The sequence below is a fragment of the Triticum aestivum genome, chromosome 2B, assembly GCF_018294505.1.
Source record: "Triticum aestivum cultivar Chinese Spring chromosome 2B, IWGSC CS RefSeq v2.1, whole genome shotgun sequence".
In the NCBI taxonomy this organism is placed as follows: domain Eukaryota; kingdom Viridiplantae; phylum Streptophyta; class Magnoliopsida; order Poales; family Poaceae; genus Triticum; species Triticum aestivum.
Genome location: NC_057798.1, coordinates 805,284,259 through 805,303,206, shown reverse-complemented (window position 1 = coordinate 805,303,206; position 18,948 = coordinate 805,284,259). Strand labels below are relative to the sequence as shown.

The following is an 18,948-nucleotide window of genomic DNA, read 5'->3' as shown; positions in this document are numbered from 1 at the left end:
CCCTCGACTACCCCGCTCCCCCTTCCTTCTCACGCCGCCGGGGCTCCTGGACCCCGAGGCGCATGGAGACCGGGGGGTCCTCCTCCTCGTCCGGCGGCTCGCCCTGCCTCCGCCCCGTCAAGCCGGAGCCCCAGGACACGCCGGTCGCCGCGCGCACCCGCATCTCCGGCGTCCGTATCGGCGCCAATGCCTTGCCACCCACCGGCCGTTTCGTCCTCGTTGAGCCCAAGCCGGAGCCCGGCCTCCCCGCGGAGTACGAGGAGATAGCCCGGCGCGGCTTCTCCGACGAGGACGCCATGCAGTGGGCGCGGGATGACTACCTCCGCGACGAGACGGTCCGGCAGCGCCGGGCCCTGGAGGAGATCGCCGCCTGCAAGCGTGGGCGCGAGGACGAGCACGGCGTCGTGATCCTCGACAGTGACGACGACGACACCCCCGGACCTTCCAACCCGCCGCGCCAACCGGGGGAGGGGTGCAGCAGGGACGGCGGAGGTTCAAGCGGGGGCGGCGGCGACGACGACGACGACGACGACGGCGGCGACTACACGCGGTTCTACAGCCTCCTCGGCATGTAGAACCGCGTGGGCGGGCGGCGAGGGAGACGGCGGGGGTAGCCCGCGGCAGTTTTTTTTTGTAAAATATGTTTAAGTTTGAACGAACTCGCCGTGTTTGCGTTAAATTTTAGTCGTTTTGCGCCGTGTTTGCCTTTTTTGCACGAACCGTGGGCGCCGCGACTGGGGGGCATCACGCCCCCAGTGCGCGGTTTAGCGCCGGTGCGCCCCCAGGGGGCGATTTTTTGCCCCTCCTGGGGGGCCAACGGCTGGAGATGCCCTTATGGCTCCTATTTTGGCATGTAATTAATAGTATTGATAATGTAGAACTAGCATGTGCAAATGCTACGACTAATGTGAAATCTTGCATATAAGAATAGGTGACACTACAAACTTCTCGGATGGTACACCAAAGTTGTTTAGATGAGATAAGGCCACAGAGCCATGAGAACAACAACATCAAACACTGGTCATAATGTGATTTAATTTTTTTACCTAAGATAAAAATAGGTACAAAGATAAACTGGCAGGCAGACTACACGAGGACAGTAAAGGATAAATAAGGTTATTGGAGTTGGCATACCTGCATGGAAGGACGAAGGGCCAGGTTGTTGACGTTGAGCACACGATTCCCATTAGCTACACAGCTTGTGGCCACACTTTCATGATTCGTTATGACAATGATATAAATATTAATATGCATATTTTCTAATGCACTTTTTATCAACTGCCACTCCTTGGTGGACTGAAGACCGTTAATAACTACCAGGCACTGGCGGATTTTTTTATCATAAATAACCCAATGAAGATGTGACTCTGCCTCCGCATACTTGTTAGATTCGGTATCATCCTTACAGAACGACCGCAACAAGCTCAGGAAAAAGTCCTCCAAAATGAATCGATGGGCCACATCAACCCATACGTAGAACATACCTTCTGCCGCTTGAGAGTTTAATATTTTTTCATTCCCATTCGGTATGAAGTCGAACAGTTCTTTGACAAGAGTTGATTTGTCATCACCAGCCCCCCAAACAGAGATCACACCAGGACGACTTAGTAGCCCAATAAGGTTGCCCATGAAATTTCGACGCCCTGAACCCTGCAAGTAATAATGGGAAATGTTAATATAGGTCCTTCTTGAGGAAAATTTATTGGGAGAATCATGGTGATTGGTGCTAAAATATTAGACCACCCAAAGGATATAGTTGCATGAATTAGCAAACAATTGTCCCATTTCTCTCTGTTTTAATAAAAATGTGCTCTTTCCTTGTTGTAATTGGTGTGCACATATAACATCAATGAGAGAAAGCATGGATGTAAAGTTAGAAACTGAATAAAATGCAGCATGCACATTACGAGAGGGGGGGGGGGGGGCGGCGAGAGATGCCAGGTTTTTTTAGAGAGAGAGGGAGAGAGAGAGAGAGAGAGAGAGAGAGAGAGAGAGAGAGAGAGAGAGAGAGAGAGAGAGAGAGAGAGAGAGATCATGCAAAGTTTAGGAGACTAACTACAGTTGGCCAATGTCTACAACCTACGGTATCCTATGCCGTAGAGGATTCAGGCCCCGCCACTGGCAAAATTCGTTTGTTGACTGTAGCATTCGTTTGTTGACAGTAAACGAAGCCTGCCTGCCGCCTGGCCCAGTTTGCCCGGGACCTGGCCCATTCTCCTGGGTCCGCCACTGGTCCAAGGTACAGGAACTGGTGAGAGTCGAATACTCGATTTGACGGTTTCCAAAAATGAAAGCAAATTAAATTTGAGGGATCGCATCTTGCAATGCACTGTGTGGCCATTTTGTATCTTGCACGTATCTCAACGGGAGTAAATGGCACTGATAAGGGGAATGCGTAAGCTTGTGTGAAATTTGGTGATATCTTGTGTTCGATTCATGAGAAAGCTAAGAGCATCTCCAGCCGCGCCCCCCGAAAGGCCTCCCAGGCGATTTTTTCGCGCCGGTGCCGAAAAAACGGCCCAGTCGCGCCCACAGGATCCCGATTTTGCCGGCCTGGGCCGAAATCAGCGCGGGCGGACCCAGGCCAAAACCGGCGTGCTAGGCGCCCGGGGGCGCCGGGGCGAATTGTTTTGGCGCGAAGCAGCCGCGGGCCCGCCGAGTCAGCGAGACGGGCGCTTCGTCGCCCTCATCGCCTCGGTTCCCGCGGGAATCAATGCCAAGGCTATCGCGCTGCCGCCGCCAGTCAGCCTTCCATTGATTCCTCACGGGCGGCGCGTCACGGGGCGGCGCGGCGACGCCTACACCAGCCCTAGCCGCCGAGCTCTCCCTCTCCCGTGCGCCGCCGCCGAGCCCTCCCTCTCCCGTGCGCTGCCTCCGAGCCCTCCCTCACTCCGACAGCCCCCGCGATGGCCGAACGTTTCCCCGGCGACGAGGCGGCGGCCAACGGCTTCGGCCGCCGCTTGCTCCGCGAACATGAGTCGCGGCCCCTGTTCGAGGCCAACATCCCGGCGCCGCCGGACGTGTGCGCCGGGCCGACGGGGTGGAGGCTCACCAACGGGGGAGTGCCCGTTCCCCCGTTGCCCGACGCCGTGGCGCGCGCCCCCTACTTCGTCGTCGAGGTAGAGCTCGTGCGCGCCTCCCTCACCGACGAGCAGCTCGCCCTCCCCCAGTACGCCGCCGATAACCATGCGGCATGGGCGGCGTACTTCGAGCGCAGTCAGGACCAGAGGCTGGCGTCCACCAACGGGGCGTCGGTGGTGGGCGGCACGAAGAACAGCGAGGGGCGCCGCGTGTGGTGGGGCGTCCCCCGCCGCACGCTCGAGGGAGTGCTGACGCACCTTGAGGATGGCAACAACCCGCCGTTGGCATACCCTCCCCCGGCGGCCACCCCGACCCACCGCCGACGCACCGGGTAATGGATGCCCAGGAGGTTCGGCTCCTCCTCGTATTCCTCCTCGTACTCCTCCTCACGGTCTTCTTCCCACTCCTCCGTTTCTCTGGTGCTGCTCGGCGTCCAGGCCGAGCCCGCGGCGGAGACGCCGCTCGGCCGGCGCACTCGCAGCGCCGTCATCGTTAGATACATCAGGTTTTATCCAAGGCATGATGAGGGGAGGCTATATTGACATCATGTCATGTCCTGAATGTAGTTCCGACAAAGGATAGTGAGATTACTCCATATAAGAAATGGGCGAAGAGAAGAACAACACTCTCCTACTTGTCTACTTGGGGCTGTGTGGCAAAATTCAATGTGTCGATCCCCAAAAAGCGCAAGATTAGACCAAAGACCGTGGACTGTGTTAATTAGGGCTATGCTAAGAATAGCGTTGGTTATAGATTCTAGTAGTGAAATCTGACGTAGCTGACTAGAAGGTCGGCATAATTATGGATTCTAAGGATGTTACATTCTTCGAAAATATTCTTCCTAAGAGAGGTATGCAAATCACTTCTAGACAGGAATCTAAGGACAATCCTGAGCCCGCCATTCCTATGGAATATTATGAACAAATCCATGATGAAAATACTGAGGAGGATGGCGAGGAAACCCTTGGTAGGGGCAAGAGACAAATGACTGCTAAGACCTTTGGTGATGATCTCCTCGTGTACCTTGTGGCTGATACTCCGACTTCTATTTCAGAAAGGTATGCCTCTCCAAAAGCTGACTAATGGAAGGATGCGGTCCGTAGCGAGATGTATTCCATCATGACTAACGGGACAATGGAAATTACTAAATGTCCCTATGGCTGCAAACCATTGGGATGTAATGGGTGTTCAAAATGAAGCTTAGGCGCAGTGGTAAAATTGAAAAGTACAAGCCTAGCTTTGTGGCCAAGTGCTATGCCCAGAAAGAAGAGGAAGATTTGTTCGATACTTATTCACATGTGCCTAGACTAACCACCATTCGAGTATTACTCCCGTTGCCGGCCTCACATGGTCTTCTCACCCACCATATGGATGTTAAGACAACTTTTCTAAACGAAGAGCTAGACGAGGAAATCTGCATGCAATAGCCAGGTGTCTTTGTGATAGATGGTCACGAAGGAAAAGTGCGTAGGTTGATGTAGTCATTATATGGCTTGAAACAAGCACCTAAGGAATGGCATTAGAATTTTAATACAACTATGACATCTGTTGGATTCGTTATTAATGAAGCTGACAAATGTGTATACTATCACCATGGTGGGGGCTAAAGAGTTATACTGTGCTTGTATGTTGATGACATATTGATATATGGAACCACCTCAAAGTCATTGAGGAGGTCAAGTCATTTCTATCTCAGAACTTTCAGAAGAAAGACCTTGGTGTGGCTGATGTTATTTTGGACATCAAGCTACTGAGAGATAATTAGGGTGGGATTAAACTTATGCAATGTTGAGTCGTTTTGGATATTCGGACTGCAAACCATCTCAAACACCATATGTGTAACGTCCCGGACACACCCGCCGGTGGCCGTTACTCTTGGCAAGATCTAGACTGGCCCCACATATTAATACCAGTCTTTTCTGCGCACTTTGTCCTCACTCGTGCGCACCCGGTAGCAACTTCCCGGTCGGTCACGCATCCTGAAATTACTCCAAGCTGAGCACGCTTAACTTTGGAGTTCTATCTGAATAGGCTTCCGAAAAAGCAGGAATTCCTTATTTATATGAGTAGCGTATCATCCCTATTAAGCCAGGCTATCACAATATGATCCGAGTGTGTGTTGATTCGAAAGTTTGAAGGCATAGCTAAGAATCAATTGAGATATCCTCAAATTATTGGTTCACTCATGTATCTAGCGAGCGCATCGAGGCCTGACATCACGTTTGCTGTGAACAACTGAGTCAGTTTGTTTCCAAACTGGGTGATGTACATTGGCACGCTACTGAGAGAGTTATGCCCTATTTGAAAGGTACTATGAACTATGGACTTCACTATACCGGATACCCGTCGGAACTTGAAGGATATAGTGATGCGAATTAGATCTCTGATGCTGATGAGATGAAGGCCACAATAGGGTATATGTTTACTCTCGAATGTGGTGCTGTTTTCTGGAAGTCTTGCAAGCAAACGATATTAACAAGGTCGACAATGGAAGCAGAATTAACATCATTAGACACATCTGGTGTCGAAGCAGAATTGCTTGGAGATCATTTGATTGACTTGCCATTGGTTGAGAAGTCGGTTCTGGCTATCCTCGTGAACTATGATAATCAGACTATTGTTGTCAAGGTGAAGAGTTCAAAGGACAACATGAAGTCCAACAAACACATAAGAATGAGATTAAAAGCTCTCAGAAAATTAAGAAACTCCGGAGTGATAGCGGCGGATTATATCCAGATGGATATGAATTTGGCAGATCCATTTACTAAAGGGCTATCTTCTGTTGTGATAGATAATGCATCATGGGAGATGGGTATCAAACCCACATCAGTTGCCATGGTGGTAACCCAATTCTGTTGGAGCTTACAAAAATAAGAGGTCCTTGCGCACTCTTCCTCCGCCGCATGCCTCACCACGTCAAGCCTCGTCACGACGCGCCGCGAGTTGCTGGATTGGGCCGAGCGAAGCTCATATCTATGGTCTCGCCGACTTGGACATGGTTCCAGCCCACGTCTCTCCACCCGGACACACATATATATGTGGGGCGTTGGGCAACCGTAGCCACCACGAATAGATCACATATGTTCCACACACACCACCATGAATATCCCTCTGTTTGTCAATGCCATGATCGTAATTATTTCTTGGAGTAATTTAATCGAAAAATTGTCTATTTACTTAGCATTAACTATGCGAAAAAACTTGTAAGGATTAGTCTTGATTAAGTAATCCTTTACTTATTCTGACCACTTATTAGACGCAATGGCAGAACATGATTTTTATTTACTTTTGCATTGACTATTTCTTTTCACCTCTTGATGGCTGCATACATTCATCTTACTCCCTCTGTCCGGTGAAGAGTGTACATTTGACTTTAAATTTTATCCACAAAAGAATGTACTTCTATCTTCCCAATGTACTTCTCTCTCATCACACGGTAATCAAACCAATAACAGTCTACACATGGTCTTCTTAATTTTTACATGCACTTAGCTTATTGGGGGTTGAGTATTCGAAGAGAGGAGAGATGGTGGATTGCAACTTTCAAATGCATTTTTACTTCACCCCATAATTTGTTCTAAAATTTTTAAATGTACACTCTTCACCGGACGGAGGGAGTATATGTTTAACTACTCCCTTCATCTAGGTGAATAAGTTATCTTAGATTGTGCGCCGCGACCAAGGCGGAGGAGAAAATGAGAGAACTTAATGTTTATTTGCTAATTAATAGCATTACATGCAATGAACTGATCACTGTATGTCGTGTTTGGTAGTCTCAAGTCATTGAAAACACACATGCCCACTTCTTTTATTGGTTGATTGTTTTATTCATGTCAAAAAACAATAAACAAGGTGAGAGTTAATGCATCGTGGCTAACTGTTTTGTTATTACTAGCAAAAGAGCCCGTGCGTTGCAACGGGAGAAAAAACATAACACACACTCTTAATCCAACAACCATCACTCAATAGGTCCATCTCCTTTATATTTGTGAGGCATCATATTTGTGTTGCCTCTTATCCTCCTTCTCACCCTCGCCGGCGATGGCCTCGGTATTTACACAAAACAACAAAAAACGTGTTTGAATATGGTTAATCCTAAGGCGTCTCTCTCTCCCTCTCTGCTTCTTCGCCCTCTCTCTCTCTCTCATTCTCGCGATGAGAAATCTGTTGTTTTTCCCTGCGATATTTTTCAGAGGTATGCATGTGTAGTTATTGATGTTTTCTTTTGCCTATATGGTTATAGTGGGGTGTTTATTTGCAATCCGGATCACCGTCGGTACGAAAGAAAAACGGATCTTGCGCTAGAAGTTATAAGTTTGCTTTCAAAACAATATTTTAAGAATATTTAACAGGTAAAATTAACATCATATTTAGATTCCACACATTTTTCTAATAAAATTTCATATATAATAAGTTAAAATCGAAGTTACGGTTTAAAAGATATGGATAATTTAGAAAATCATTTGTTTGATTTCAATATATTCCAAAATAATCTTAAAAACACTTAATAGGTAAAAATAATCTCATATTCATATTCTACATATTTTTCTAATCAAATTTCATATATAACATGTTAAAATCGGAGTTACGGTTTAAAAGCTATGGATGATTTAAAAAAGTATTTGTTTGACTTAAATATGATACGCGGATGAATTATCTAAAACGTCAGGGGGGGTTCGAAAAAGGTGAAATAATGGTTCGGGTGTGACTTAAATTCGTATGGCAGGTTGATTTCAGGAAAACACAGGGACTTTTGTGTAAAATACAAAAAACGATTCGTTTTGACTTAAAACAGGACCGCGGGTTGAATTCTCTAAAATAGAAGGACTTTTCTGTAAAATGCCATGACGAACGAAATAAACCCAATTTACTGTATTATTAGGTAAAGATTTGGTTTTCGTAAGGTCACTTATACATCTAGACGAAGGGAGTATATTATATTCATCAATGTGTACTTAGATATAACTTCTTCAATGGATTTAATGTATTTTGTAAGAGTGAAAACATGAGTTGTCTAGTTTTTTATACTAAGAGATAATGAATCTAATACTCCCTCTATAAATTAATATAAGAGTGTTTAGACCACTAAAATAGTGATCTAAACACTCTTATATTAGTTTACGGAGGGAGTAGTATTGATTTGATATCATAGATATAAACAAAAAATTCATAAAGTTGGTCAAAACTTACAAAGTTCAACTCAACTCAAGACAAAGCTAATCTGCAAAGTAAATAAAAATGAAGGGAGTATCTAGAGAACACCAAAAGCATCGGTAAGTTCACACCCTCAATGTTATGATCGCCTATAAAATGAAGCAAGAAAGAGAAATGCATGGCGGGAGTAATTAAATAGTAAGTACACCAATTAATTACTAGAGTTTTCTAGGGGTTAGGAAGTTACCTTCTTAAAAAATGCACAAAGATAATGACCACCAATGAACTCTCTGAGCACTGATACTCGGTATTGCCCCCCCGTGAAATAAATTGCATCCCCTAGCTGCTTCGTGGACACAACGATCCGGCTGCCATTCTTATTGTCTGGCAGGTACGTTCTGATGATATCCCATTCCACAACACTGGATATTCCTTCAAGGATGACCAGATATCTCTGCCGAGTCAACCGCTTCATCAGATCTTCTTTTGAAATCTTGCCATTGAAATCGACAGCTGTGCAAGACGGAGAGCTGGCTTGTAACTGAGTCTGCAAGTTCTTGCGAAACTTGTCTGCGTTAAATGGATGCATCAGCTTTACCCAGGCACGACTTCTGAATATGTGGCAGATTTCGGGGTTGCAATAAGCCTTTTTGATAATCTGCGCCACCTCAATATCAGATACTTCACTTCCCCACAAAGATATTACCTGAAGGTCATTGCCCTCGTTGGTTATTAACTTTTGTAGGTTGCAAACACCACGGTGCTTCCCATTGGCCTCCCATAGCTCCATCAGAATGTCCATTGTTGATGGGCTGGTGGTGGCCAGCTGCACCGCCGGTGGCTGTGAGACGTGATTGGAGCCGGAGTCGCTGATGAGATTGTAGCGGGTGTTCCTCTGGCTCACCTCCTCGACCCTGGCCTTGAGTTGCTTCAACTCAGTCACCGCGTCGTCGAGGTCACGACTCCGAGGTGGTGCCATGCAGGATGGTACCATGCGCCACACCCAGTTCCAGGTCGAGTCATTATCCAGGTGGATAACGAACTCGACGCAGTCTTCAACATCGAAGGCCAGGTCACGGAGCTGCCGCACCCAGGTCTTCACCACTTCATTTCCAACACGCTCCTTGCTGGCGACTTTCAAAAAGGACTGCATCATCTGGAATTCCCCAGTGATGAATACCAGGTCTTGCTGCGCCGCCGCCTGCAGCGTGTTCTCTTCATCGATCGCGGATTGGACCCTGCTCAGGGTCCCCTCCACCGCCGTCTTGGCTAACCCAAGCGCGAAGTCTGCCATTGATACTCCCTCCCTCTCTCTCTCTCTCTCTCTCTCTCTCTCTCTCTCTCTCTCTCTCTCTCTCTCTCTCCTTGTGTGCTTTGTGTTTGTGGCGTTCCTAGCAACTGATGGATGGCGGTTGCTGCTGGGTATTGTGCATCAACTCAGCACACTGAGAAGGTATTAAGAAGAGGATGGAGAGGAGCTGTGAGATGGCAAATTTTGGTATTATTGTATAGGAGACTTGGAGGTCGTGTAAGAAATGAAGCTAGAACTCCCATTGACTAACAACCTAATATTGGGTGATTGATTTAGGTCAGGCAGGCAAGGTGGCACAAGTAACCAGAGGGTATAGTACTAGAGTACTGGGTTTTTTTTTCAATTTGTTTATGACGTAGGCATGGTTGTGGTCTACTAATCGCTAAAATTAACTCCATGTGAGAACGCGTGCTTGCTTAGAAAGATTCGTTGATCAAGTGGGAGGTTGGCCGGCCGGAGAAGATTATAGCAGGTTGGCTGGAAGACTCGTCACAAGTAGTGCTTAACAATGTCCTAATTGGCTGTATTACAGCAGATCTAACGCTTATATAATCAGCCGGAGCCTCCAGGGCCCGCAAGGTGGCAAAAACAAGGCCGGCGTTCGTCCTCTTGTGCCGGCGGTGCAAGTTTATTCATCCTGTCCGAATCAAACCGCGTGGGCGCTCGAAGAAGGTGCCTGCTAAATTGGTTTCTTGCCAAACGTCAAATGCAAAGAGTTGGTGAACTGCCGGAGCCGCAGGGCCCGCGAGGTGGCAAAAGGCAAGGTCGCACACCATTTGTCATATTTTAGGTACCGCAGCTAGCTAACCTGTGAAATGGCAGTTGGGTGCGCTCTTTTTCAATTTGTAGAGGACGTATGGTAGGCTGTGGTTCGATAATAATTGATCAAACGTCAGAAAGATTTGGTTTTGATCGATTCGAGGGATGGGTGTTCGTCCTCTTGTGGAATTGGTGCAAGTTTACTCATCCTGTTGGAATCAATCTACGCGGTTCCACCTCGGCGTTCATGCGAAATTGGCTATATAGAGCAACTCTAGTCGATCCCCTAAAAGTCTATAGATGAGTACAATTTTGGTTTTACTCCTCTAATTGGCACCTAGCCGATCTACTAAACTAGTTAGAAGAGCAAAAAACTTGCTTCTCCGTCTATCCGAGGAGTAAATTTACTTGTCCTGAAGGCAACCAAGTAATAGTTTTCTTCGAGCAAAGTCCTCCTTGTTGCTGGCTGGCGACTCACATGAAGCTTCATTGTCGACGGCGGCGACCTTTGGCCTCGCCAGAGACCTCAACGGTGACCTCGCCGGTGACCTCGACGGAAACCTCACTGGAGACCACATGGTGGAAGGTGGAGCCGATGATGACAGAGTCGGTGAGAAGACATGCCGCAGTCGCCACGAGTCCTCCGCGTACCAACGGAACACGCCAAGATGGCCTTCCCCACGCCTCGTCGCAAAGCAGCGACGACACGAAGAGCTCCAGCGGCCAGGCTCGTGGCACTGCTCACCAGCTGCCGGCGGTGACCACGAGCACGGTAGTAACAGCGGACGCCATCGTCACCTCGGTTAGTGTAGGCAGAGGTGCGGCGTCCGACATGCTCACAAGCATAGTCAGCATGGTCATCATCGCAACGGAGGCGCATAGCAGGTGTTCGTCGAAATGTATGACCAAAACGTAAGTTTTTACTCCACTAAATTTAGAGGATTGGCTAGAAACGATCAAACATTAGTGAAGTAAACATACCCCACTAAGATTTACTCGGCTGTTTACTCCTTTATTTATTAAGCGTGCTAGAGTTGCTCTTACCGAGAGTCCGGGACCTCAGTCAAGCCCCCTTAAAAATTGGTAAACGTTTGTGGCCGGCGGACCAGCCGAAGCTTGGGCCGGTCACGCGTGCCACGTACGATACCTTTTCACCCAGTCGTTCCTCCTGCACGCTAGCTTTCCACGTGGTCCCACGCGTCCTCGTGGCATCCTTTCTATCCTTATCTCACGAGTGAGCGTTATCTTCTCGAAACAAGGCCAAAGCTAGCCGGAGAAAATCCCCATCCCCTTGCCTCGCTCTCTGCTTTCTCTCCTCAACTCTCTTGCTTCCGCCGGCGAGCACCGCGTCCATTAATCCCGTCAAAACCACCACTCACCGACGCTCTCTCTGCTCCCGCGTCGTGTGACACACTGGGAGACATGGGGGAGCTGCAAAAGTTGCAGAGATATGCGAGTTTGTGCGGCGGCGGATGCTTTTTGTCGGCGGGGAGCTGGGGCTGCATCTGCTTGACGCGCTCGCCGCGGTCTGCAACCGGCATCTGTGATGCTGCAACCAGCCATGGCCGGAGCTGAAACCGGCCTCACCGGAAGCTGCTATCTGCAGTGCGCCATGGCTGGACATACACCAGCGTGACAACGGCGGCGTCGGGATGCTACAACCGACCTGGAGGGATGCTGGAACCGTGGCCAGGCGGAGCTGCAACCGTGGCCCAGAAAAGCTGGAACCGCGCGGGATGCTGGCGAGTGCTACAACCATGGCGGCCAGATGCTGGAACCCGCACAAATTTCTGCTTCCATCGGCGTTTTAGGTTTTTGCTGAAACTAGCGTCGTTTTGTATTTTTTGCTGGAACCAGTGTGAATTTTTGCTACAACCAGGTTTTTGATTTGCTGGAATCCCTCAACTTTGCATCTTTTTGCTACCACCGGCATTTTAGTTTGCTGGAGCAAACGGCAGGAGCTGCAACCGCACCTTGTTTTTGCTGGAACGGGCAATCGTGGCGAGCTGCAGTGTCACCACAACGAGTTTGTGTGGAGGGGCGGGGGGTGCTGCAACCACAACCAGGTTTGCTGGAACAGATGAATCATTTTGCTGGAACCAGCAAAAAAATGCTTCCACCGGAGTTCGTTTTCTCTAGACCATCAATTTTTTGCTACAACCACGTTTTTTGTTGCTGGAACCAGCACCCAAAAATGCTTTCATTGGAGTTAGTTCTTCTTTCTTTGCTGGATGAGCGACCTTTTGCTACAACCTTATCTTTAATTTGCTGGAACCAAGCATTTCAATTGATTCAACTGGGGCGGCAACATAGAGCATATTTTTTGACAACTTCTTTTTTTGTCTGCGAGCGTCGACGGCGAGCGTTGCCATCGATCATGGCGGCGACCGTCGATGGCGAGGGCAAACGAGTGAGGGCGACGGCGCGCTGCGCGATGTGGCGACGGGGGGCGGCCGCCATGACCTGCAGCGGTGCTTTCTTCAGATCTGAAAACGTGCTAGGATGACAATCGTTGGAAAAGGGCACGATCCGACGGCTATGCGGGGGCGCATCTAACGGCCACGGTTGGACCGGCCCAAAGTTTGGGCCGGCGCACCGGCGCAGAGTGCTGCCCTTAAAAATTTGTATTTGCAGCTCCCTTGCCGCTGTTGTCCATGATTTCTTCTAGATCCCAATCCCGTCTTGTAGTTCCCAGTCAGCATTAGCTACACCTCGCCACCAATTGTCTTCTTTAATTTTTAGAAACAAACTGCATTATTCAATTAAGATACGATACAACTGTAGTTTTACACAACGGACTTTGCAAGACAAAAACATAACAACCCCTAACACCGACGAGTTGCCGATGAAAAGAACCAATCCCACATTGAGAAGAGCATGAACCACTCCCACAGAAGAGCATCCAACAACACGGCTACACAGCCTACTTGTACAAATCTGAGGGCCGCCAATTCTACACGAGAACAACGAAAAGAAGAACTAAGACCATCGAACCTATGGACACCAGAAGGGGAGCGGGTACGTGACTTACGATCTTCATACCAGACGTCAAGCGACGCTACGATCGCAAGACGTCGACCTAGCCTCTAGCACCCATGCCGCCATGAGCGCCACCGCAGGAGTCACCACCACTCCAAAGACGTTGCCTCCAAGGGCGGCGCTCGATCCGCTTTTTCCGGCATCGTCCCTGTGCGCCTTCCCCTCGCCGCCGCTGGTCGGTGTCATCGGGCCTTGCCCGGGCGGCTGACGGCGGCGGCGGGGTTCCGTTCCCGTGGATCTTTGGGCAACGTGTTCAACGAGATGCAGATGGCGGCTGGCGGCTGTGAAGGTTGATGCTGCAGCGGCGGCTCCGGCGCTCCACGTATCTGACGGAAGCATGGCTTGAGATAACTAGGTCGGCACCATGGGCGCTCGTGACGCAGTCATCTTCGTTGACAGGACCACTGGAGCATGCACTAATGTTGCTCTTCTACGTCTTGTGCTGTGACTTCCTCCGATGCATCCAACCTGAGAGCACATCCATGCTAGGGCCACTGCTCCATGGGTGCATTTTTGGCGTTGGTGCGTAGTGCTCATGGTGGTTGTTCCCTCAGGTTCGGCCGTGAATCTGATCCACAGGCTGTTGTGTGGTTGTGGGCTAGACTGGTTACCTGAAGAGCTTCAACCTGGATGATCTGCGTCCACTGGCGAGGACGGCGGAGGTAGTGGCAGCTCGTGGAGCTGCCGTCTGATACAAATCAGTCAACAGCTGCTACTTGTGAGGATGGTGTAGGCCTTCAGAGTGTCCCCATCCCGGGATTTTGGTGGTGCCGACAGTCCTTCTTCCCCGTCAAAGTCTTCGTCAGATGGTGGCGAGAGAAGATCTTGTCTCGTCTTGTCAGCTTGCTCGTACGGGCGTGGACATCCCCCGTCACAAGGGCCGTGTGCATATGCAACTACTGGGATCGAGGAAAGTGGAGGAGACAACACAAGACTACTTCGATTGGGTGCGAGCTCCGTGGTGAAAACCATAGGTTTGACCCTAGTTGGTCATATCTGGCAATGGCAGCGTTCTTTTGCGTCGTTACCCTGATGAGGGCATTGTTCGGAATTGGCTCGGACAACATCTTCAGGGTGAAAACCCATGATCTAACCTTGGTGTGGTTGGATTCGGCGACGGCGGCGCTTGGACGTCGTTCCCTTCCTGGAGAGGTCGCTTTTGAAGAGCCTTTCTCATAGTCCTTGTGTTGTGAAGAGATGGTTGACGCCGATGGTCACTGCTGTATACCGTTTATCGTTGTTTTCAATTCTTCGGGTTTTCTTTTCTCCGCCTAGGCATAGCTTTGGTCTTTTATGACTTTGCTCTTTGCCGAAGTGATCGTGTGGGTGCGTGTGTTGTGTTGGCTGTGTGCATCCTAGTTGTGCAGAGGCCGGGTGTGTACTCATTATGATTGTATCCCTCGATGCTACACTATGAGTCAATAAAAAAACACCCTTTGTCGAAAAACTAAGCCGGCAAGATGGATCTGAACTGGGATCTTAGGGGATTGAGGGGTGTCGGGCCTGCAGAATTTGCTGCAAAGTCATCTATAATGAAACACAATTTGCTATATTTTTTGAAGACGGGAAATTATTCTGCTCAGATAACCGTAACTAAACAGACTAACCCCCCCCCCCCCCAATCCACATACAAATTCACATCTGCCGCATAATATAAGTGGGAGGCCAACATATGTCCACATGATTTTTGATGGGACAAGTTGACATCCCATATAATCTCACGCCAATGATAGACTCAGCTAAACTACTATACCAAAACAAAATACTACTGCTAGGCACTTGAATTAACCTACTAACGATGTATCATAGTTCTTACTGAGCAATTGGATATAATTTCAAAACAATAATCTTAGTTTTACAACTTGTTGTGTATAAATATCAGTTCATCACAATGCACACATGAAGTACAATCCACGCTTCGACTCCTAGTTCTTTCATGTTTATGCCCGATCTGTTCATATATACATGGATCCATCGTGGGCCGTAAGAAGGCAATTAGCAAGAAAGAAAATGAACCAAAAGTGAATTTATCCACATACTTCCTCCGGCCGAGGAAAAGTGTACATATAATTTTTTTACCAAAAATTATGGAGGAAGTAAAAAAATGCATTGGAAAGGTGCAAGCCACCATCTTTCTCATCTTTAATTACCCAACCCCCAATGAGCTAAGCACATGTAGAAATTAAGAAGACCATGTGTAGAATGCTATTGGTCTTGATTACTGTGTGATGAGAGAGAAATATTTTTTTTATTTTAAAGTGCATTGGGAAAATACAAGTACACTCTTTTGTGGAAAAATTTTAAAGCCAAATTGACACTCTTCATCAGACGTAGGGAGTATATCCAAACAGTAGAAAATAATGAACTGTGATTGGATTGATGGTACTGATACAATCAGATAGGGAAGTCAATCATGATGCCATCGCTTCATAGAAATAAAAATCAAGATTTCACCTTATTATTTTAGGGACATCTATGTTAATAATTTGAAGCTTGCTTCTTTAGGCCAACAGAGTACAAGGTAATTAATAATAAAGAGAGTATGATGTTAGCTCCTACTTTTTCATGATCATCATGCAGAATTAGATCATCATCATAACAAAAAACATTACAATGTTCACATTTCCAAAGCATAACAATTGAGGTACTGTGATTGTCACACGAACATTAATATAATAGCAGGCATACATTTTCATGTGGTAGAATACTACAAATTTACAACATTAGTAGTATTACTATTAGATGATATTTTGGAGTCGCCATGCACATTGTTCAGTAGCATATTAAAAGTCTATACAATTTACAACATTTTAGGTACTGTGATTGGAATAAGAAGTAGTGCTGTGTTCAATTATAATTGCATATTAGCTTAATGGACAACCCCCATCTTTCCGAATCAGTGAAGATTGCACGACGGGGAACAAACTGCTCATGGAACTAGCCAATATTCACACCGTCGGACATGGAACAAAAGTAGAACCTACCAGCATTAATTTTTCAGAGCTAAAAGTAAAGTCCTCTTCAATATGATTCTGCAGTATGAAAATTTTGTTCATCAAGTGGGAGGTTGCCCGGGCGGAGAAGACTAGGCGGGTTGGCTGCAAGACTCGTCACAAGTAGTGCTTAACAATGTCCAAATTGGCTGTATTACAGCCGATGTAACGCTTATATAGTCCAATCTCCGGCAATCAGCCGGAGCCGCGGGGCAAAGGTAGAAAAAAACAAGGCTGGCGTTCGTCCTCTTGTGCCGGCGGTGTGTTAGGATTAATCTTGAGTTGTAATCTATTAAGAGTCTACGTGATATAAGTAGAGTCCAGTAGTAGTAGGAGCAAGCTTGCATGCTGTGTCCGGGTACGGGTACTAGTCCTAGGCATAGTAGGTTTTGCTTATACGTGAGTAGTTTTGTGTAGGAGTCGGTCACGTAGTCCAATATTGGGTCGTTTAGCCGTGTGTGTTGAGTCCGGTCAAGGTTAGAGTACGGATGATACTATAGGTTAGTTCGTGTCCGTGTAGTCTTAGAAGATGTCCAAGGGTCGGCTGCTAGCACATATATATATATGCACAGGGCTGGCGTGAGTTTTGGAGTACCGGTGGAGAAGACAAAAAAGCAATAAAGAGAGGGATTAGAGGGTGCGAGACGCACCCTTGGCTATTAGTTTTTGTGCACGTGTTCGTCGTGTGATTTGATGTGATCGATCCTGTGGTCGAGTTCCAACAATTGGTATCAGAGCAAGGTTCAGGAGTCGAGCGCTTGCCCCGGGGTTGCGACCCGACTAGCGCCTCGGGGCGGGCGATGAAGTCGCTAGGTGATGCAGCGACGAGGAGGATCAAGCGATCGTCATTCGACGGAACGACATGGAGGGAGGCGGCAGGCTGTCGTCGGCATAGTGATGGAAGATGATCGTTGATGGGAGCGGTGGTGCTGAGGTGCGGTGCTGGAGCTCATCAAGATCGTTGTTCGAGGGAGTCAGATGAGTCATGGAGTCGTGCGAGTTTGCACGGTCAGTCGTCGGTGTGTCTTTGAGTCGTCATCGTGTCCAAGTGCTCGCATTGGTGATGATTAGTTGGAGTTGAGGCGGTGCGCACGGTGTTTCGTGAGTCATGTCCACGTCCTCGTGGAGCGTCCTGGTTGCGGCCAGTGTGGATTCGGTGTGATGCCGAAGGCGGACGATGGTAGGCGAAGCCATCGTAAAGCGAGGAGGTGTGCGACCGGTGGAGAGTGGATCTACTGCAAGCAAATACAAGGAGTATGGTGCGGACCGAGTGCAAGGCAGCGGCTAAGCAATGGCGGTGGCACAACATTGTAGAGCAAGGAGGCGCTGCATGTTTCCAGGCGGTTCATACTCAGTGTATGGATATGACAGTTGAAGATCAAGCTCAACGTGTAGTGGGACAGTGGCCAGCTAAATTGTACGACGTGAAGATTGAAGGTGCGTCCAGTCTTGCACGTTGCACGCGTAGATGTGACTGTGTGGGCTGGTAGTCCGGATCATGCGTCGGAGTTTGGATCGTCAATTCGTGGATCTACAAGGAGTCAAGATGAGAAGGAGCACGAGGAAGATGACAAGTCAAGATTAGGGGGAGAATGTTAGGATTAATCTTGAGTTGTAATCTATTAAGAGTCTACGTGATATAAGTAGAGTCCAGTAGTAGTAGGAGCAAGCTTGCATGCTGTGTCCGGGTACGGGTACTAGTCCTAGGCATAGTAGGTTTTGCTTATACGTGAGTAGTTTTGTGTAGGAGTCGGTCACGTAGTCCAATGATGGGTCGTTTAGCCGTGTGTGTTGAGTCAGGTCAAGGTTAGAGTACGGATGATACTATAGGTTAGTTCGTGTCCGTGTAGTCTTAGAAGATGTCCAAGGGTCGGCTGCTAGCACATATATATATGCACAGGGCTGGCGTGAGTTTTGGAGTACCGGTGGAGAAGACAAAAAAGCAATAAAGAGAGGGATTAGAGGGTGCGAGACACACCCTTGGCTATTAGTTTTTGTGCACATGTTCGTCGTGTGATTTGATGTGATCGATCCTGTGGTCGAGTTCCAACACGGTGCAAGTTTATTCATTCTGTCAGAATCAATCCGCGTGGGCACTCAAGACAAAGGTGCCTGCTAAATTTGTTTCTTACTAGGACGTCAGAAGCAAAGAGTTGGTGAAGTAGTACCTGCAGGCAAACAGCCGGAGCCGCGGGCCGCGAGGTGGCAAAAGGCAAGGTCGTTTGTCATATTTGAGGTACCGTATAGCTAGCTAACCAATGAAATGGCAGTTGGGTGCGCTCTTTATCAATTTGTTGAGGACGTAAGGCAGGCTGTGGTTCAATAATAGTCGATCAAAAGTCAGAAAGATTTGGCTTGATTGATTGGATAGATGCTTGTTCGTCCTCTTGTGGAATTGATTCAAGTTTACTCATCCTGTTGGAATCAATCCATACGGTTCCACGTGGGTGCTCATGAGAAATTGGCTTCTTAGAGCAACTCTAGTCGATCCTCTAAAAGTCTATAGAGGAGTAAAATTTTGCTTTTACTCCTCTAACTGGACCTCGCCGATCTACTAAACCAATTAGAAGAGCACAAAATTTACTCCTCCGCCTGTCTGAGGTGTAATAT

The 18,948-nt window shown here is 48.0% G+C and overlaps 1 protein-coding gene across 1 annotated transcript; it reads right to left on the bottom strand.

Annotated features, from left to right (window-relative positions):
* Window positions 1-908: 908 nt before the first annotated feature.
* LOC123039737 (disease resistance protein RPP13-like) lies at window positions 909-9,529 on the bottom strand. The gene is made up of 2 exons (XM_044462768.1): window positions 8,483-9,529; window positions 909-1,650 (listed from the first exon to the last, which is right to left on the bottom strand). Exons 1-2 carry the CDS (start codon window positions 9,527-9,529, stop codon window positions 1,117-1,119), a joined length of 1,581 nt encoding a protein of 526 aa, XP_044318703.1. The 3' UTR covers window positions 909-1,116.
* Window positions 9,530-18,948: the final 9,419 nt, after the last annotated feature.